The following is a 21,777-nucleotide window of genomic DNA, read 5'->3' as shown; positions in this document are numbered from 1 at the left end:
ATCCTCTTGATGAAGCACCTTGTCAAATGCCTTCTTGAAAACTAGGTATAAACATCCACCTTTCAGGATATGCATTATTCCTTCAAAGAGCTCCAAAAAATTACTTAAATGTGGTTTCCTTTTTACAGTTCTCTCGTTTTCCCCTTTCCCATCAGGCGATACAAGCCTGAAAGCACGTACTACCAGGCTCAAGGACAGCTTCTATAGATAAAATGGACTCTTGACCTCTTAATCTACCTCATTATCATTTTGCACCCAATTGCCCATCTGTGCTGCAGTTTCTCTGTAACTGTTGCACTTTATTCTGCACTCTGTTATTGTTTTACTTTGTACTACCTCAAAGTACTGTTGTAATGAACTGATCTGTATGAACAGTATACAAGACAAGCTTTTCATTTACTTCTGTACACATGATAATAATAAACCAATTCCAATTCTAATTCCAAAACAATCTGATTCACTGTTTCCAATTCGGGAGAAGAAATTACCGCTGGCCAATCTGAGGTAACAGTGACTTCAGATCTTCAACCATGTTGCTGATTCTAAACTGGCCTCTGAACTGGTCTAGCAAAAATTTAAGTTGCAATCAAAGTGCTACAATATAATAGAAAATTGAAAGTGGATAAAAAGTGCAGAAAAGGGTGTGAGGAATAGTGCATATTAATGATGGGCCAGTCTGGCGAATCTCCATGGGACCACATACATGCTAAGCAGCATACAATATGTTGCCACAGGCAACTGTGGTGGGCAACTCGTTGGGTAGAATTAAAGGTGAAATTGATATGTTCTTGATTAGTAAGTCTGTCAAAGGTTATGGGGAGAAGGCTGGAGAATGGGGTTGAGAGGATGGAATGGTGGAGCAGACTCGATGGACCAAATGGCCTAATTCAGCTCCTCTGTCTTAAGGTCTTAGTATACAGAACTAAGCAACCTAACAAGTAATGGCTCTGCTGCCTCACCCAATCATGTAAATGATGGATAATTGAGCTACAAAAAACAGGGAAGTTGTTGAACAGAACATGCTCAGTGGTTCCCAGTTTGGGTTTTGCCATGTCATATGATTCAAGATCTCATCATGGCCTTGGCCCAAACAAAGATCGAGGGGGTGGGGTGAGAAAGACTGCACAATAATAATTGATGGAATTTGACATCAAACAATCATGGTAAAAGTAAAGTCAAGTCTCAATATCACCAAGACCAAGGAGATGGTGGTGGACTTTAGGAGATCTAGGCCTCATATGGAGCCAGTGATCATTAATGGAGAATGTGTGGAGCAGGTTAAGACCTACAAGTATCTGGGAGTACAGTTAGACGAGAAGCTAGACTGGACTGCCAACACAGATGCCTTGTGCAGGAAGGCACAGAGTCGACTGTACTTCCTAAGAAGGTTGGCATCATTCAAAGTCTGTAGTGAGATGCTGAAGATGTTCTATAGGTCAGTTGTGGAGAGCGCCCTCTTCTTTGTGGTGGCGTGTTGGGGAGGAAGCATTAAGAAGAGGGACGCCTCACGTCATAATAAGCTGGTAAGGAAGGCGGGCTCTGTCGTGGGCAAAGTACTGGAGAGTTTAACATCGGTAGCTGAGCGAAGGGTGCTGAGTAGGCTACGGTCAATTATGGATAACTCTGAACATCCTCTACATAGCACCATCCAGAGACAGAGAAGCAGTTTCAGCGACAGGTTACTATCGATGCAATGCTCCTCAGACAGGATGAAGAGATCAATACTCCCCAATGCCATTAGGCTTTACAATTCTACCGCCAGGACTTAAGAACTTTTTAAAAGCTATTATTAATGCTTTTTGAGATAGTGATTTAGATGCATATCATATTTTTTTTACTGAGTTAAGTATTGTATGTAATCAGTTTTGCTACAACAAGTGTATGGGACATTGGAAAAAAGTTGAATTTCCCCATGGGGATGAATAAAGTATCTATCTAAGGGGCATTGAAAGGGTTGATACTGGAGCAGTTAGGATTGTACCTGTACCATGAAGGGTAGCTATGACTATGAGCCATAGTCCTAGCATATTAATATAGGTGTTCTTCAGATGGCACACAATAAAACTCCCAATAGTTAAGTGTCTAATGTTTGTTTTCTGGTACACTGGGTTCTGTTTTGTCCTCTAAACTCATCACTTTAAGAAGGGTCTCAGCCCAAAATGTTGGCTGTTTATTCATTTCCATAGATGTTGCCTGAGCTGCTGAATTCTTACAACATTTTGTGTGTGTTGTCCTGGTTTGTTTTCCCCTGTTCCCTTTAAACTCACTGGATTCATTGAAAAAGTTATATAGGACTATTAAATTTTTTTTAAAAAAATGTATTGATAGTGGATTCAGTGGTTTGGGAAATCTGTTAGTCCAGCATTAGCAAAGTCCTGAGGGTGCCAGTTTTAAGACTCTTTCAGTTTTATGTTTTTTTTTATATACTGTGGTTTCACACATTCTTGTTGCCGTTTGGCATGATTTGTTCGTATTTTGGCAGGGGTTGGGGTTTAATGTTCTTGCCATTTGCACGATTTGTTTTTCTGCATGGGGGGAGTTGATGTTCTTGGTGCCGTTTACATAATTTTTGTTTCACGTGGGGGTGCTGTGATCGATTGCCATTTGCGAGATTTGTTTCTTTTTGTGTGTGGTGGGGGGGGGGGGTCAATGTTTTTCTCTGAATGACTTCCGTGGTTTTGTTTGTTTCATGACTATCTGGAGAAGATGAATCTTGGAGTTGTATACTGCATAAAAACTTTAATAATAAATGAACCTTTAATAGGCCCAACCATCTTCAGCTGCTTTATTAATGACTTTCCTCCAACTGTGAGGTCCAAATGAGGAATGTTGACTGATCTCAGTGTTCAATTCCCTTTGCAATTCCTCAGAAAATGAAGCGTGCGACAGGACCTGGGCAACATTCCTTCATGGGCTGATAAATAACACAAATAGCTCAAAAATGCCAGGCAGTAAGAGAAACAGATCTTTTTTTGACATCCGGTAGCATATTCATTGCTGAGTGTCCTACTATTAATGTCCTGGGTGTCACCGTTGAGCAGAAGCTTGGCTGGGAGAGCCTCTTTCCTTTAAGAGTCGCTACAAGTTGGAGTCTTGGTTTTCTGCAGCAAATGGCTGCCACCTGAGGGCCTTAATCCTTTCCATGTTCAGTTCAATTGTCATTCATCCATACATGAATACAGCCAAATGAGACAATGCCACTATGGGGTCAAAGTGCAAAAACTTCTACCAACAGTCTCACACAGTACAGCACTCACAAGGTCACAATGGCAGAAGTCCTTGCACATACAAGACAGATTCCTGTAGATTATCAGTAAAATACAGCAAATCAGAACGTGCGCATATATAGTCCAGAACCTCCCCAGCCCACCGAGATCATCGACTGCAACGCCCGCTAGGTGACACCACAGCTTGAGGCCCAGTTCCAAGCACATTTAGAATATTAGTAAAATACCAGGATGCAGAATATGCATGTGTATAGTCCACATGATAGAATGCTCTCCATTCGGCCAGGGAGAGTATTCTATCTCTGACATAGAACGCAACACCATTCACCATGGGCGAAACAGTGTGCTTTGATACACTAATGTAGCCTTTCTCAATCTTTTTGTCCTGGAAGAACCCTTGAAATAATTTTCATGTCTCAGGGAAACCCCTGTGTAAAAAAAAATTATATCTACAGCTCACTGTACATTACTGTGATCAGTAAATTGTAGATGTAATAATCCAATAATAATTGTCAATGATCTTCTGAGTAGAGAATAAAATTTTTAGCCAACCTTTCTTGGGGGGCGGGGGGGGAACAGCTAGTTAAGCTTAGCTTAATTTTTTTGAAATTAATCTCTTTTTTTCCCTTTCATAAATTTTTAAAACTCTTAAGGCAAATCTAATAAATTTCTGTTAAATAACCAGCTTAAGCCAAAATGGGATGTAATTTTTCTAAAGGTAGGTTCAGTAGATTTTATTTAAATGAAAGTTGTAAATTGATTTTAATTAATGCTATTTTAATGCTATTTGGTGCGTGGCCTAGTGGGCAAGGCATCAGACTAGTTAACCTGAAGGTCACTGGTTCGAGCCTCAGCTGAGGCAGCGTGTTTGTGTCCTTGAGCAAGGCACTTAACAACACATTGCTCTGCGATGTCACCGGTGCCAAGCTGCATGGGTCCTAGTGCCCTTCCCTTGGACAACATCGGTGGCGTGGAGAGGGGAAGGCCTGCAGCTTGGGTAACTGCCGGTCTCCCATACAACCCTGCCCAGGCCTGCGCCCTGGAAACTCCAGGCGCAGATCCATGGTCTCTCGAGACCGACGGATGCCACCACCATTTTACAACATGAAAATTTATTGTAAGTGTTGATCAGTAAAATTACTAAAAGCCATAAGCCAAAGCAAAATGAATAAAAATACAGCCAAATACAACTGAATAAAATATAAAAAAGAAAAGCATAATAAATAACTAAATGAGAAAACCATAAAAATATGAATACTTCACAATAGAATTCAATTCTAAACTACACAGTTGACTGTTTGCAACATTTACAACAACAGCAAAATGGCAGGCCAGCAGCTGAGTTGCAGCCCATCAAAATTCCTTCTTTAGAATGAAAATTTCCTCCAATTTTCTACTATACTGGTAGTTTGTTTGGTCCCATAAGTCAGTCGACAGTGCGTAAAGAGAAGTTGAGGGAGGTAATTTGGGAGGGAGAGGCTGAACGTCACAGCCCAAGTTGGGCAATTCCATTCAATACTCGAAAAACGCACTTCACGCTCCTCATCAACCTGCCGACCTCCCCTCTGTGCAATACCATGTTCACCAATTATCAATGGCTTCACTTATCTCGCATCAAAACCTGAGAAAGGACTCAACCAAATAAATACAGTCATACTGTGCACTGCCATACTGGGCTGAGAGACCTCTAATGATATTGCCGATGGGGCTGCTCGGTCACTGCCCACCACTGCGAGTGCTAGCATCGTGTGCCGGGCGAATTTCAAAAAACAATACTTATTTTAAAATTCACGACCTCTCACGGAACCCTAGGGTTCTGCAATACCCCAGTTGAGAAATCCTGCCTTAATGCAACACCGACTTCCCTTCCCTCCAACACAGGTGCATGGTGGCCACAGAGTTTACTGTCAACAAAATGCACTATTTACATAATGACTTCCAAACTTATGATCTTGGCCACCAGCTTGCAATGATGGCACCACCTGAAGCTTCTCCTCCAACTTGCCTGTCAATCTGACTGTGTATTGCATCACTCTTCCTTAATCTTTGCTGGATATAAATCGTGTAACTTTGTACCTAACAGCCTAGTTGGAATATCTCTACCTGTAACACTGCAGCTGTTCTTGAAGGGGCTCAGCACCACCTCAATTCAATTGTAAGATGGACAATAAATGTAGATTCTGCTAATGATACCCGAAGTGCAAAAAATGTTGTTGCATTTATAACTATAACAAATTACCCTTTATGGACGAAGCTCAAAATGACTGAAATGATCAAAAGGATCTAGAGCAAGGGTTCCTAACCTTTTTTTTTAATGCCATGAACCAATACCATTAATCAAGGGGTCTATGGATTGGGAATATTGGGAACCCCTGATGTAGCTAATTTAAAACCGTCCTTAATAATTAATAATTTTAATCCTTGTTTAACTGTGTCTATTACCCTGACATGCATAAGTTATTAACTGGAAAAGTTTCTAAAGTCAATTGATGCTTTATCTTTTAGATAATGGCTTCGTAAATTGTCAGTGGAGTTAAATTTTTGTTTTATTTGATTTTGCTTTATTTTATTGATCTGCATCCATGATTATTAGCATCAGCCTACGTCAGAAAGTCTACATGAGTTAGGTGTAAACACGAGGAAATCTGCAGAAGCTGGAAATTCAAACAACACACACAAAATGCTGGTGGAACACAGCAGGTCAGGCAGCATCTATAGGGAGAAGTGCTGTCGACGTTTCGGGCCGAGACCCTTTGTCAGGACTAACTAAAAGGAAAGATAGTAAGAGATTTGAAAGTAGTCGGGGGAGGGGGAAATGCGAAATGATAGGAGAAGACCGGAGGGGGTGGGATGAAGCTAAGAGCTGGAAAGGTGGGTCTCGGCCCGAAACGTCAACAGCGCTTCTTCCTATAGATGCTGTCTGGCCTGCTGTGTTCCACCAGCATTTTGTGTGTGTTGTATGAGTTAGAAGTATCTACTTTCATCTGAACAGATTGTGGAGTTTATAAGGGCCTCTGTTTTCAGTCACCTCTTTTACCATGAGAGTGTGCCAGTGCAGAACCTGTTGCAAAATAAAATCACTTGTCTTTGATTGTTGTAGGAAAGAAAATGAATTTAAAGCCATGTGAAATTAGCCTGTCAGTTGATCTAAGTTCTTGAAAGTTTGTTATTTCTTTTACGTTAGTTATACATTTCTGTAAACTGCAGAATGTTTTTTTTATTGCAGCAATATATCTTCAGAAGTAAAGAATAACCTCTGTCATTAAGTATAATAACCAACCTTGGAAAGTGTATAATTTGTTGATATGAACAAGGGCTTTTTTCTTAAACTTGAAGAAATCAGAAAGCTCATTTTTGGTGAAATGATTATAAATGAGGAAGGAGGTTGGTTTTGAAGAGGGGGAAAGACCAGCAAATCTAATGGTGCTCCTAGTCAATTTACATTTTAAGATTTTAAAATTATATATAGGTGATGAGCTATACCCTAGAGTTGATGGTAAAGAGCAGTCAAAATTATTTCTTTCATTCCCTCTCCCTTACAAAAAAAAAGAATCTTTGGCTTACTTGTGTGTTGTCAATGAATACTCGAGAAAATGAATTTAAAGTTATGTGAAATTAGCCTGTCAGTTGATCTGAGTTCTTGATAGTTTGTTACAATACTTCTTTTACATTAGTTATACATTTCTGCAAACTGCAGAATTTTTTTATTGCAGCAGTACACCTTCAGTGTGTGTGCTGTTGTTTGAACCTCCGTTGTTAAGTACAATAACCAACCTTGGAAAGTGTATAATTTGTTGATATGAATAAGGGATTTTTTCCTTAAACTTGAAGTAATCAGAAAGCACATTTTAGGTGGAATGATTATAAATGAGGAAGGAGGTTGGTTTTGAAGAGGGGAAAGAACAGTAAATCTAATGGTTCTCTTAGTCAATTTACATTTTAAAATTTTATAATTTTATATAGGTGATGAGCTATACCCTAGAGTTGACCAAACAACCTAAAGTTGGTAAAGAGCAGTCAAAATTATTTCTTTCATTCCCTCCCCCTTACAAAAAAATGCTTGGCTTACTTGTGTTATTTTCAATGAATACTTGAGTTAGAGATTAGGTAAGATATATGACTCCTCAAACAGTGGACGATAGACAAAAAGAAGTCAATTTGCCCTCTTCTGTGTTCAAATGATAGTATAATTTAGATGTTATAATCAACTGGTATGATAGGTTTTCCCCAGATGTCTCTGTTTTTGTTACTATTTTATTGCCGTATGCATCCTTGCCTTTTGCTTTCTAGATCAATTTGTACAGTGTTTTTTTTTCCTCTCTGTCCATGTAGGAAACTCACAAAGTGTATAGACACAAACTTGATGAACTTACTAATCTTCAGACTGTTTGTAGCAACTCTATAAGTAAACAAAAACGAAGATTAAAAGACCTCGCCTGCGGTCTCCGAAGGTAAGAAATTTAATGATGAGAGTTTGAACTTTTATTTCTCGATTAAATACAGATACCAGGATTTTTGCCTAATTTACCTGTTGTCATTTGCTTTACAAGATGATATTTCATCCTGAGACTCCTGTTGTAATTTTTTATTGAACCATACTGGCTTTGAACATTAATGTGGCCATATCAAGTTCAGTTTGGCAATTAAGAGCATAAATATGTTTTTAATAGTAGAATGCCTATCAACTCGTACAATGAATGGTGAAATTTTTCTTTTATTTTTTGATCCAATCTTTTTTTTTAACTTTTCAATAGATTTGACTTGATGATTCTTCATCATGATGACACTTTAAATCTTGTGGTTTCTCCATGTTCAGAGGCCCAAGATACTGTTTCCCTTGTTCGCTGCTATAACTCACAATACAAGCATTTTATAACACTTTTTGCACTGCATGTTGAAGGGTTCGGGGGTGGGGGGGGGAGGTTTAAATCATATAATTTACAAAAGCTGTCCAGTTATGTAGTATTATTTTGTTTAAACGAAAATCTGAATAAAACTTTACATTTCTGACAGCCTGAAAACTAATAATCTTATGACCTTCCCCCCCACACAGATGTAAACTTTCAGCCACTGCAGAAGAAGTTGAAGTCATTCGGAGAATTAATAATGATATCAAAGAGCGACGCAATGTTTTCTTTGATATGGAAGCATTTTTACCTAAGAAAAATGGGTATGTTTTTTCCCTGATCAACAAAAATAACTCAAGGAATATGACTATAAATTCAGATGACAAAGTGATGCAGCAGGTTCAGTTTTGGTGCTGTCTCTGAGGCATTTGCACATGCAGGTTTCTATCAACATCCTAAATATATACTGGTTGGTGGGTTAATTGGCTACTGTATATGACCTGATGGATAGATAGGTGGTAGGAGAATCCAGTATTTTAATAGGGATTTGTGTGAGAATAGGTTGCACTAAGTAACTGGGGGAATGACATTGGCCTGAGAGCCACCATAACCATAATGGGCTGAATGGCCTCCAATGTCATAAGGAAGTGTCAAGAATTAGCAGTGTAGATTAGGTCAGGTACCCAGTTAACACTGAACTCTTTAGTATTTATTGAAGGCATCACAAGTACTAGGTAAAACAAGTTCTTTCTAATCATAAGGGTGGTAGAGAATGGTATAGTAACTGAGGAGGGGGTGGAATTGATAGATGGAAAGTTGCTTTTTGATGTGATCAAGTGTTATAGGGACCGATGCCCAAGGAAAGGTATCTCTTAATTCCAAGCCAACATTTGATCAAATGTGGCATCTAGTAACCCTTGCGAAACTCACCACCTGACATCCCATAATCTACAAGTGGCAATTAGGAATATGACAGAATACAAATTTTTCTGAGCGAAGCTCCAAGTCTCGTAAAAACTCAGCCTTAAACTATCAAGGACAAGGCAGCCTGTTTGATCGATACTCCATTTATCATCAAAGCATTGTGGCTGCCATGTGCAGTGTACTCATAGCATAATTAAAAACCCATCCCATCCCAGACTCTGTCTGTTCAATCTCCTGCCACCCGGTAGGAGATACAGAAACTTCTTAGCCAAGACAGTAAGATGGAAAAACAGTTTCTTCCCGAGGGCTGAATAATGCTGCACCGTGGCTCGCCAGTGGCCTTTGAGAGCTATGGACTATCGAAGATACTTGTTGCACGTGAATATGGGATTTTTTTTATTATTAAGCCGCACCATATACTTGTAATTATCTGTTTTGCTCAGGCTGGAGTAGAAATGCAAGGAAACTAAAGTTCTGTTCCACTCGTTGTCACTGGTGCTATCTCCTGGAACTCCCTGCCCAGCAACTCTGTATAGGTACCTTCACTAGGACTGCAGTAGTTCAGGAAAGTGGCTCACCATCACTTCTTCAAGGGAAGTTGGACATGGACATTAAGTACTGTCCTCCCCCGCAATGCTCAGATCCAGAGAGATGTTCCCATTTAAAAATATTAAATGTTATGAATGTTATTTAGCCAGCTACCCTGCAAAGTAGTTTAGTTGGGAGTAATAGAGCTTGAATTATCTTGCAGATAATTTGATGTCTTTCACTTAGGATATTCTATGTCGCTTCGAGTCTGTGCACCTGGATAATGTTGCCAAACTGTGGAGAACTGTGAGCAAAGTTAATTTAATAAAACCAATGTAGAAACATCTACTTGGATCACTTTTTAAAAAAAAAAAAGTTGTGTGTAGCTTTACTGCTCTACTGATTTTATGACTGGTTGGAACACTCCATCATTACTGAGAAGCACTCACATAGCACTTAAAATTAAATTCTCCCCTTACAGAGGGGTTTCCAACCTTTTTTATGCCATGGAGCCTTACCATTGACCGAGACATCCATGGACCCCAGGTTGGGAAACCCTGCCTTAGGATTTTATTAATGTTTTTGACCATTAGACTGATATGGAATAATTTTAATACCTGGCTGTCAGATTCACTCTTCAAAAAGTCAAACAGGAAAAAAATTGAGGCATAATCTTTGATTGGAGCTATTTGTGATTATTTGTACTGGTGATCTTGTTAAAAAAAATCTTGAGTATAAGTTTCATAAAATCCCTGTTAATTATTGTAATAAAGACTTTTGTTTTTGCTCAAGGTTTTAGCCCAAGAAGCATTTTACTTTAAATATTAGTAATGTACCATTTCATTGATTCTTTATCACGTGTAAATTAATCATCATTAATTATGCAGTTGATTTGAGATAATCAAATGTTTTTATTTGTGGAAATACTAATATTGAAAGGCCGGTGAAATCCAACACACTTCACTGTGGTTTCTTTTACTCTTTCAGGCTGTACTTAAACCTGGTGCTTGGAAATGTGAATGTAACTCTTTTCAGCAAGCAGGCTAAGTAATACCAATTTGCAATTTGATCTCTGTTTGCCAACTGCTAGCGTATTTTCCAAAGCTTTTGATTCCTTGCCCCTCTGCCTAGCAAAATATAGTTTGTTTTTACCTTTTATGTTCTTGTTGCTTTAAGCTTCATTTCCCAAAATCAAATTCTTAATGGATGCAAATAGTTGATTTGCATGTATCTTGTGCAAGAAACCAGTTTTTAGTTAGAAGTATATTAGTGAAATGTTTAACTTAATAAGTGAGTCCAATCCTACACTTGAATTTTCTAATTGTTAAGCCACAGATCTAGATTGTCGGGATCCTCCAGCAAGTTATTTATTGAGCCTAGGGCTATGAAAACTGAAGTTTCCAGCTGACATTCCCAATTACAATTATTCATGCTTGTAGGGATGAAGTATTTTATTGTATATAATTTTATTTTTGAATAAAGTATATATTGTTTTTTTTAAAAAATTCACAGATATGGGAGAGTTTGAAGCTGTGAAGGGATTTGGCATTTGGGATAAAAGAAGCAGACAAGAGAATGCTCTTGACTGGAGGGTGAAGTTTTCCAAGAGGCTAGGCCAAGGGGATATCATGAGGAATTCTGAGCAAAGGAAAGCAGTTAATTGGGTGGATTCCTTCTGACTTTCAAAGAAGCCCTTGAATTCTTCAGTTGTTTGAGAGTCTTTCATTTACTGTACCAGTGAGATTGGATCACGGCACAGACAGGAAATCAAACCTGGAGCTTTTCGGTGTGTTTTCCACAAATTCTATTATAGATTAAGAATTCCTTTTGTACCGAAACAATATTTAGTTACTTCTGCACAGGTTACAAGGTGCACTTGGTCAATGTATGATATTGGGGTCCAATGTTATGAATGATACCGGGTCTCATAATTTACAGAACTATTCAAGGTAGTTATATTTGCTGTCCCTTTACTTCAAATTCCTCTCAGCAAATACTGGCACTGTAGAGTGACAGGAAATGCATCTATTTCTTGATGCTTTTCACTTGGTTCCTGTTCTTTTGCAGAAGCCACAAACTAAATCGGCCACAAGAAATTTTGACTTGTTCATAAGGATCCTGTTAATAAAGTCTGCTGTCTGGACCTGAATATGAACTACTCCAAATGTGAAGCTTTTATTCCTTCAGGTTTTGATTATTGTAGCTTTTAAATATTTAATTAAAAGGGTGTATATTGCAGGGTGCATTGGCAATGCACTCACTGATTCCAGTTTTTATTTCCCATATGTCCTTGTTATTAAAATTCACAACCTTTCAATCTGCTGTGTTCACTTGGGTTGCAGTTGCTTTGCTTCTGTTACTGCCATGTATTCATTTTCATCAGCTTGCTTACAAAAAAATTGAGAACCAGAAATCCAAGAGCAAACCTAATTGTCTTATCATCTGTTTATTTTAACTAAGCAATTGATTTATAATTTTTTGCAACTCCTAAAGCATAAAAATATTGATGTTATCTCAGCATTAATCTGAGTTTATTTTCAATGATGAATTTATCTCTTTCACAGAAGTACATTTTCTCACAACGTAATCAAGTCAATGCTGCACTCTCAAAGCAAACCCATTATTCACATGTACTCATTTATTTCCCTGTAACCCTTCCTGTCACTATGACCATTAAGAGGTACCCAATAATTCTCCTGCCATTCACATACACGTGCATTGGGCACTTCACCTAATAACCAGCATGTCTTTCGGATGAGGGAGGAAACTTGAAATCCATGCAGTCTTAAGGAGAACATGTGAACTCCCCACAGACCACCAGAGGTCAGAATTGAATGTGGGTCATGAAGCTATTTATTTGTGATAAATAATTCTTAAGTCAGTTTATGCTTCTTCAAGTTAATAGCATACTTGTTTATTTTACCCTAGACATCCAAAGTGCAACCAAATCCCTTTTTTTCACCCCTTCTCTGTAGGAGGATGGTACAATTCTATTTTTTGATTTTGTGATACTTATTGAAATACTAAACATTGGCTGGACATGTATTGTTTTACTATGCGGTTTGAAGAGTGTCCAGTAAAGATTTAAACATAAGGTAGGCCTTGCTTTTGGCTGGTAAATTTAGGTGAAAAACAACTTGTCAAAATGTAAAGATATTTGCTTCAAAGACCACCTAAATAATGTCATATTGTATCACCCACCCCAAAGATTTGAAATATTGCTGACTGGATTCCTATGGTTGAATGAATGTTCATTTTGTCAATGAAAATGTTTCAATTTAATGCAAAACATATATCTAAGACCTTAAATTAGTAACACTTGAGTTTGTATCAAAAAGTAGATTTGGCTAAGAATATTGTTTCTTTAAACTTGGTAAGTTTGTTTTTAAATAACATTGATGTAAATGGAATCTTTTTGTTTTCATAGATTTGCTTACAAAGATGAATATGAAAAATTCAAACTATATCTGACGATTATCTTATTGCTTGGCGCGATATCTTGCATGTTTCTGTTGAATAGGTAAGGTTTTATTTTAATCTATCCTTGAATTGGAGAGCAACCACAAAGTTACCTTGTTTAATTTGGGTTCACCCCACCTTTGTCCATTGGCCAGATGCGTTCAAAGTTCCTTGGTTTTGAATGCTTTACTTCCAACTGGAAAAATAGAATTCCATATTGATGCAATTAATTTTTCTCAGCCTTTTGAGTTCTCTGGGCATGGAACAGTTTGGTTGCAACTTCCTACCCTTACAAATTTGCATTATGCCTACTCAAATTTATCTGTGACCTTAAAAACACTAAATGGAGAAGGATTCCTTGCAGTAGTTTGGGCAAAACTCAGTTAAGGATCTTGTATTTAAAGTGATAAGTTTCCAATCTAGTGCATGGAAAAAGACTTTAAACAGTTTTTTGTCTTTGATAGGATTACCAAACAAATAATGTAATTGAATAGTTTCATTTAGTAAGAATTCCTCTTTGTATAAAAGAAAAGGTCAATGTTCATATAGAAAAGCAAAATGGAGAATATATAATTGGCTCATCTGAACTGATTTCTTCAAAGTAATTTATAAATTTTTACCCTCAGTCATCCAAGCTGTTTTAGAGTTCACTTCCTACTCTTCTGGTAACATTTCCATATTTTTCTCCAAGGGTAATTGATGAAATATTTAACTTCCTGTTAGTCTGGTATTACTGCACCTTAACAATAAGGGAGAGTGTTCTTATCAGCAATGGATCAAGGTAAGATGACACTTTTGTTTTTGGTGCTTTGTAATTAAAACTAGAACCCTACAGAACGCTACATGTTTCTGAAGGAATATTTGCATTTATTTTAATAGTCATGCTGATGTATCGGCTAAAAACTATAAATTAAACATTTTCTTATGAGAACCTGCATTTTAGAACAGTATTCAAAATGTTTATCGACAGCAATGTTACTTCTTTAGCTGCATCTTGCATCAAAAGGTTATTGAATATTTATCTTGTATAGGATTATTGCAATACGACATACTTTCCTCTCAATCTATGCTAATAGTGTTTTTTTTTCTCTGAATTAATCCTCACTCACTACTTTGTAACAATATTAATTTAGTTTGCTATCCTATATATCTATAGAGCAGATGTGGCATATCTTCAGCCTTTAGCCTCCCATTCACCAATCTGCATCTCCAGTACCAATCCTTGACGTATCTGTGTTAATGAAGTCTAGATATAATTGTATTAATACAACAACCAATTTCCAATGAAAAGATGGATAAGCAAAGTTTTGGCATACGAATTCAAGGATTTGCAAAAGCAGGATTATCAAAGTGCTTTGCACGGGACATTGAAAAGTTCCTTTTGCATTCCCAACAAAGCACAGAGTCGACACTTGAGGGGATTTGCCAGCTGCAGTAATTTGGTATAAGATTGTGAAAACACCCAATAACTAGCAAACATTCTTGGAAATTTCTTTTTTGAAACACCAACACTTTTTCAACTTTCATTTCGAGAGTTACCACGATCTTGTTTTATTTTGGAAAAGGCAAGATCAGCCTCCATACATACTATCTCATTCACAGTAATCAGCTACATAGAAAACATGCATGACATTGTTTATACCCACTCCTTGTTCTGCAGTGAACTGCCAGGATTTTTGCAATGCTAGAGACACAAGAGATTGCAGAAGGTTGAATCTGGAGCAACTGGAGGAACTCACTGGGTCAAACAGCAATCCTGCATCATTTCTCCTCAATCTACTGAGCTCCTCCAACAGATTGTTTGCTATTCCTAAATGATTTTGTTTACTTGTTTTTTTTTACTCTCCAGCTTGCCACAAGATGATGTCTAGTCTTCAGCAAGCTTCTGAAGCATTATTGATCTTACTGTTTCTGCAGTCCACAATGCTCCATGTTTCCTGTCCTGTCAGTAGTACAATCCTGGTTTAGATTGACAGACAGCATGGGACCATACTTCATTGCCAGCCTCCCACCTACAATTTTCCACCAATAATTTGCCATTTAGTGAAAGAACCGTCAGTTTGTCTTGTCCCCATAGACTATGAAGCCATTTCCTTTAAAAGTTTTCACTTGTATGAGTTTACCAAGTATGAACTACTTTTAGAAAGTTTTGATATGACTCTTAAAGATTTGTTTCACCATATAGTAAACCAGAAGCATGGATGAAGAACATTTTGAGATTATTACATGCTGTTCTCAGTTGGAGATGTTAAAAGTTGGCGCTGTGAATTCATCATCATCATTATATACCGTGCCGTATGATGTAGGTGATCATGGTCTTTCCATGACCATGATTGTTCTTGGCAATATTTTTATTTTTACAGAAGTGGTTTGCCATTGCTCTCTTCTGGCAGGGTCTTTACAAGACGGGTGACCCCAGCCATCATCAATACTCTTCAGAGATTGTCCGCCTGGTGTCAGTGGTCGCATAACTAGGTCTTGTGATATGCACCACCTGCTCCCGTGGCTTCAGATGACCCTGATAGGAGGCTAGCAGGTGCTACACCTTGCCCAAGGGTGCCTGCAGGCTAGCAGAGGGAAGGAGCACCTTACACCTCCTTTGGTAGAGAGGTATCACTGTGAATTAAGGAAGTGAAATTGGACTAAGCTGCAAACTACTAAACTGTGATAACCCTGCTTTGTGCTCTCTGCTCAGAGTACTGATTTGTTATAGTGTTCCAAGCTTTCCAGCATTCATACACATACAAACTACTGTTACGTTCCCCAGTAACCGGGTGACTTACCAGCAAAGATAGATAGGTCCGCTGAAGCCTGGTGCTACTATTTTCAAACGTTTTTATTTATAAAGGGGCACAAACGTATGGTTAATACAAAACATTCAGATCATATACGTCATCACAACTCAATCTAAAGCACAGGTATAGTAATAATCAATCAGAAATAAGCTCTATCGTTGTCTAGGGGTAATGTAGATATATATTGTTCGCTGTATATCTGAAAGTCTCTTGCGGCCACTGCAGTTCCACCAGCTGCCGTCTGTTGTGGTGTCGCGTTGGTGCACTTTTGTTAGAAAGAGAGAGATTGAATGAAACATTTACCTGACAGGTTTTCCAACCTGTAGGAGTTCGTCGGAAGTCTCGTTGGGGAATGGACTCTCATCTGTGGCCTCCCCTGTAGCTAGGCCGTTCTTCTGTGGTGAGGTCGCCAATCCCAGGCAAGGAAAAGACGCACACGAACCCCACCACTGGCTGTCGCTATCAAAACGCTGTCGCAGGATTTCTAGCGTGTCTTCTGGTGCGTCTGTGGCCCCGCCTCGGCAGCCCACCTTTTATCTGGACTGGCAGGGTTGTAGATGTCCATCAGGGTGGGGGGGGGGGGGCGAGGCAATCCTTCCCCCATCACCCATCTCACATTGCCCTGAGAGTTTGCACGTAGGCCAGTTCCTTATTCCACAAAGGTGTCTCCCAAGACAATGGCTGTGTCCGAGGCTTTTGTCTTGTTGAGCGACCAGCCCACATTCCAAACCGTAAGGCTCTCTCTCTCTCTCTTGTGATTCTCACAAAGGAGGGGGCTGAGGTCATGACACCTCCCCTCTTAAAAGTTTTTTACCAGCGGTTAAAAACAAGTTGGTACAGGATTTTTTTTTTCTGGACTCTAACATACTACACAAGCTTTTCTCTTCACAGAGTACTACCATTATACATTCCAGTCAGTATCTAAACAGGTAACAATTACAGTGCCCCTTTCTTTAATATCTTAACATCACGTACCGTACTAAAGTCTGGTAGCATCAAACTTCAGCTCAATGAGTCTTATAGGATTTTTGAATCTAACACAACACACAAGCTTTTCGTTTTATCTACAGAGCCATACATTTTACATTTAATTCAGCACCTGGATAAACAATCCGCTAGCACATTATCACTCCCCTTAATGTGCTGGATCTTAATATCGAATTCCTGCAGCATCAGACTCCAGCTTAATAACTTTCTGTTTTTATTTTTCATATTGTCCAAGAATACCAGCGGGTTGTGATCGGTATAGACCACTAGGGGTCTTTGCGCCGGACAAATGTACACTTCGAAATGTTGTATCGCCAACACAAGCGCTAACAATTCCTTTTCCACGGTAGAGTAATTCCTCTGGTGTCTATTGAACTTCCAAGAGAAATATGCTACCGGGTGCTCCACTCCATCCCCCGCTTGCTGCAATAGGACTGCTCCTGCAGCCTCATCGCTGGCGTCCGTGGCCAAGGAGAAGGGGGTTAACAGATCGGGCGCTTTTAACACAGGGTCATGGCACAATATGGCTTTTAACTTTTCAAAGGCATTCTGACAAGAATGACCCCACTCAAATTTTTCCTCCTTCTGCAGTAATTTTGTAAGGGGGAACGCAATGTCCGCGAAATTTTTACAGAATTTCCGATAGTATCCCACCATGCCCAGAAACCTCCTCAGGGCCCTTTTATTGTAGGGTACAGGGACCTCGGAAATAGCCCGGACCTTCGCCTGCACAGGGGCCAACTGCCCGTCTCCCACCACATACCCCAGATAGGTGATCGTGGCATGACCAAACTCACTCTTGGCGAGGTTTACTGTAAGGTGGGCTGCCGACATTCGGGTAAACAAACTTTCTACAGCCCCCAGATGCTCCTCCCAGGTGTCATTCCAAACTACCACATCGTCAAGATAAGCCTTGGTGTGGGTTAACTCCTTTATCACAGCGTCTATCATCCGCTGAAATGTCCCTGGGGCATTTTTCATCCCAAACGGCATAACGTTGTACTCGTACAACCCGGACGGGGTGACAAAGGCTGAAATCTCTCGAGCCCTGTCCGTTAAAGGAACGCACCAGTACCCTTTTAACAAGTCAATTTTTGTGATGTACCTTGCCTTCCCTACTTGATCAATGCAATCATCCACCCGGGGAATAGGGTAAGCATCGGTCTGGGTAACCGCATTGACCTTCCGGTAATCGGTACAGAATCTTATGATCCCGTCCGGCTTTGGGACAAGCACGCAAGGAGAAGCCCACGCGGAAGAGGATTCGCGGATTATCCCAGCAGCTAGCATATGTTCAATCTCCTTCTCTACTAGCTGGCTCTTTTCAGAATTCATCCGATAAGGGGCTTGTTTAATAGGTTGGGTTGAGGTAACTATCACATCGTGTTGCGTCCCACTACACCTTCGGGGAACATCTGGACATAAGTCTGCATGCTGGTTAACGAGCTGTATTACCTGCTCCCGCTGTTCAGGCTTTAAGTGGCCAACTTTATCCGCAAGGCTCGCCAATACAATAGAGCTCTCTAATCTGGTGGGGACTATACCTATCTTGTCAAACCGTTCTGGTCCCTCCTTACCATCCCCCTCTACCTCATCGGCTTTCATGGCCGCGCCAACCACCGCGGGGGTGGGTTCATGATACCCTTTTATCATGTTCACGTGAACTAACTGGGTCGGCTTTCGCCGGTCGGGGGTTTCGATCACGTAATTCAGCGAGTCTATTTTCTTACGCACTATATATGGTCCTTGAAACCTCGCCCCCAGGGGGTGGGTAGCTACCGGGAATAGGACCAAGACCCGGTCGCCCACGTGAAACTCTCGTTCTCTCGCTCTCAGGTTATACCACTGACTCATTTTTTCCTGGGAGGCTTTAAGGTTTTCTTTTGCCAAGGCGCATACTTTATGCAGCCTTTCCCGGAATTTCAGCACATAGTCGATCACACTGACTTGGACGGTCGGGCTAGACCACTTTTCTTTCAGTAGGGTTAGGGGTCCCCTGGGCCTGTGACCGAAAACCAGCTCGAACGGACTGAACCCCAGGGAGCACTGGACTGTATCTCTTACGGCAAATAGCAAAAGGGGTAAAGCCTCATCCCAGTCTGGAACGTTCTCCTGACAATAAGCTTTTAGCATGGTCTTTAGGGTAGCGTGGAACCTTTCCAACGCTCCCTGTGACTCCGGGTGATACGCAGAGGCCAGAATCTGCTTTACCCCTAGCTGGGTCATCAGCTGCCGAAATGTGCTAGACGTGAATGTACTTCCCTGGTCTGATTGTATCTCCTTGGGCAGCCCCACGGTGGTAAAGAATTTAGTAAGGGCCTTCACCACCGCAGAGGTCCTAATACTACCCAGAGGCACGGCCTCTGGAAATCGTGTAGCGGCACACATCAGGGTCATGATATACTGCCGCCCACTCGCAGTTTTAGGTAAGGGTCCCACAAAATCCACAATGACTCGGGAGAAAGGCTCCTCACATGCGGGGATAGGTCGGAGGGGGGCCTTAGGGATAACTTGATTCGGCTTACCCACCACCTGGCATGTATGACATCTTTTACAATACTCAGTAATATCTTTTCTCAGGTTTGGCCAATAGAACTCTCTCTGAACCCGCTCCACTGTCTTCTTTATTCCTAAATGCCCACCTAAAGGTCCCTTATGAGCTAAGTCAAGAATTTCGTCCCGATATACTTTCGGGACTACTATCTGATGTATCACCGCCCAGTCCTCATTGGCCTGCACCGCAGGGGGGTCTCCACTTCCTCATCAACACCCCCTCCTGGAGATAATAACCCTCTGGCTCTGCCTCCAGTTCAGTCTCAGAGAGAACCGACTCTCTCAAGGCTACCAGCTCCTCGTCACCTTTCTGTTTCCGTACAAACTCTCTTCTTGCTAAGGACAGGTCTACCTCTTCCTGATTACTCTCTCTTTCCTCCTTACTCTCCGGTTTACCTTCCTCTGACTCTCGCTGGTACAGAGTCAGTAAAAACGTCTCGGCCAAATCAAAACTGGCCAGATTCAAACCGCTCTCGGTCTCAGCTGCCCTTTCCGACATGCTGCGAGTGACCGCACATGCGGGATAGATTTTTTTATCTGAGGGAGGGTCCTCAACTCTCACGGGCTGGGTGGTCAGCTTCACGGCGGCACCCATCTTCCCACCCGCTAGGTCGTTACCCAGAAGGACGTCCACGCCTTCCCCCGGCAACTCCGGCAGGACCCCCAGTTCCACTGGTCCCGACACCAACTCACAATCTAGAAGGACCCTATGCAAAGGCACTACCTCGGTCCGGTTTCCTATGCCTCTCAGGGCTACCTCTCCCGTCCGAGGTCCGAATTGTAATACGTTACAGCTAATTAATGATAGTTCCGCCCCCGTGTCTCTCCAAATTCGTACGGGGATTGGGGGGTCCCCTTCCCTCAAAGACACGGTTCCTTCGGACCTAAATGTCTCCCGCCCCTCCTGTATTCCATCTACCTGGGGCCTTCTTGTCGATTTTCTGATCGACGCAACACAGCCTATTGGAATAGCTGCTTTCCCTCTTTCCGGCTCCTTCCTCGGAGCAGGGCATTTTGATGCAATATGTCCCACCTTTCCACAATTAAAACAGGTTAAACCAGGAAATCTCCAGGTTTCCTGCCTGTTATCCTCACTTTTTCTGCTAGCTCCCGGCGGAGTTTCTCCCTTAGCCGGTGGACTTTCCCTACCATTCCGACGGTCTCTCGGGTATCTTTTTGGCGAGGAAAACTTTGTCTTGTGGGTTAGGGCATATTCATCTGCGAACCTAGCAATTTCTGAGATGGACTGATTCGCCCTCGCATTTAAATACATTCGGATCTCTTCCGGAACACAACCTTTAAATTCCTCAATCAAAAATAACTCCCTGAGACGCCCATAATTCTCGGCCACCTTTTCCGCGGTACACCAACAGTCCAAGAGCACACCCTTCTCATGGGCTAGCTCGGTATACGTTTGATTCCACCCTTTTCTTAAATTTCGGAACTTTTGTCTATACGCCTCAGGTACTAACTCGTAACCTCGGAGAATGGCCTCCTTTATTTGATCATAATTCCCTTCCCCTTCTGGGGGCAACGCGGCATATGCCCGCTGTGCTTTCCCTCGTAACACACTTTGTAACAACGCCACCCACTGCTCTCTGGGCCACTTCTGATTCACTGCCACCTTTTCAAAAAGCAAGAAATAACTATCAACATCCGTCTCCTCGAAGGGGGGGACCAACCTCAACGCCCGACTAACATCAAACCCCTCCTCTCTCTCTTGCCCTTGAGCTCTTCGCTCTTGCTTTAGCCTGTCCAGCTCCAATTCATGGCTCCTTTGTTTCTCTTTCTCTTCTGCTTCTGCTTCTAGCTGCTTTAGCTGGAGCTCATGACCCCGTTTCATCTCTAATTCCTTTAGTTTGAACACCTGCTCCCTTTCCTCAGCCTTTTCCTTTGCAGCCCGTTCCTCAGCCCGTTCCTTTTCCTTTGCAGCTGCTTCTAGCTGCTTTACTTGAAGATCATGTTCCAACCTTACTTTCTCCAACTCTAACTGATCTGCCCCACTCGCTAATCTCTTTTCGGGGATATTTTCCAAATTCTCAGTTGCAAACACCTCCTTCCCAATGTAATACTGATTTATGACCCCTCGCACTTCCTGCTTTTTCATTGATGACCTCACCTCTGCGAGGCCTAACCCCTTTGCCAGATTTACCAAGTCTGATTTGGTAGCCGTCCCTAGCGCCTCTACAGTCGGGTTTCTCATAAATTCACCCACATCCATCTTTGCTGGTTTCCTGTCTGGCTACCTGCGTAACCAGATTTAAGTTTGGACTTACAGCCCGATTCACTGACCCTCCCCTTTTGTTTCAAATCCGGGACGAGCACCCCACTTGTTACGTTCCCCAGTAACCGGGTGACTTACCAGCAAAGATAGATAGGTCCGCTGAAGCCTGGTGCTACTATTTTCAAATGTTTTTATTTATAAAGGGGCACAAACGTATGGTTAATACAAAACAT

General features: G+C 41.1%; 1 protein-coding gene across 2 annotated transcripts in view; it reads left to right on the top strand.

Annotated features, from left to right (window-relative positions):
* The window catches only part of tmem120b (transmembrane protein 120B), a 48,952-nt gene that overhangs the window by 6,482 nt on the left and 20,693 nt on the right, over nt 1-21,777 (top strand). For both annotated transcript variants that reach the window (XM_073065592.1, XM_073065591.1), the window contains exons 3-7: nt 7,560-7,678; nt 8,281-8,397; nt 10,514-10,573; nt 12,954-13,046; nt 13,677-13,766. In XM_073065592.1, the coding sequence (XP_072921693.1) occupies nt 7,560-7,678; nt 8,281-8,397; nt 10,514-10,573; nt 12,954-13,046; nt 13,677-13,766 (479 nt within the window). The remainder of the gene's footprint in view (nt 1-7,559; nt 7,679-8,280; nt 8,398-10,513; nt 10,574-12,953; nt 13,047-13,676; nt 13,767-21,777) is intronic.

Source organism: Hemitrygon akajei, chromosome 14 (genome assembly GCF_048418815.1).
Source record: "Hemitrygon akajei chromosome 14, sHemAka1.3, whole genome shotgun sequence".
NCBI lineage: Eukaryota > Metazoa > Chordata > Chondrichthyes > Myliobatiformes > Dasyatidae > Hemitrygon > Hemitrygon akajei.
This window is presented reverse-complemented; position numbering and strand designations above follow the sequence as displayed.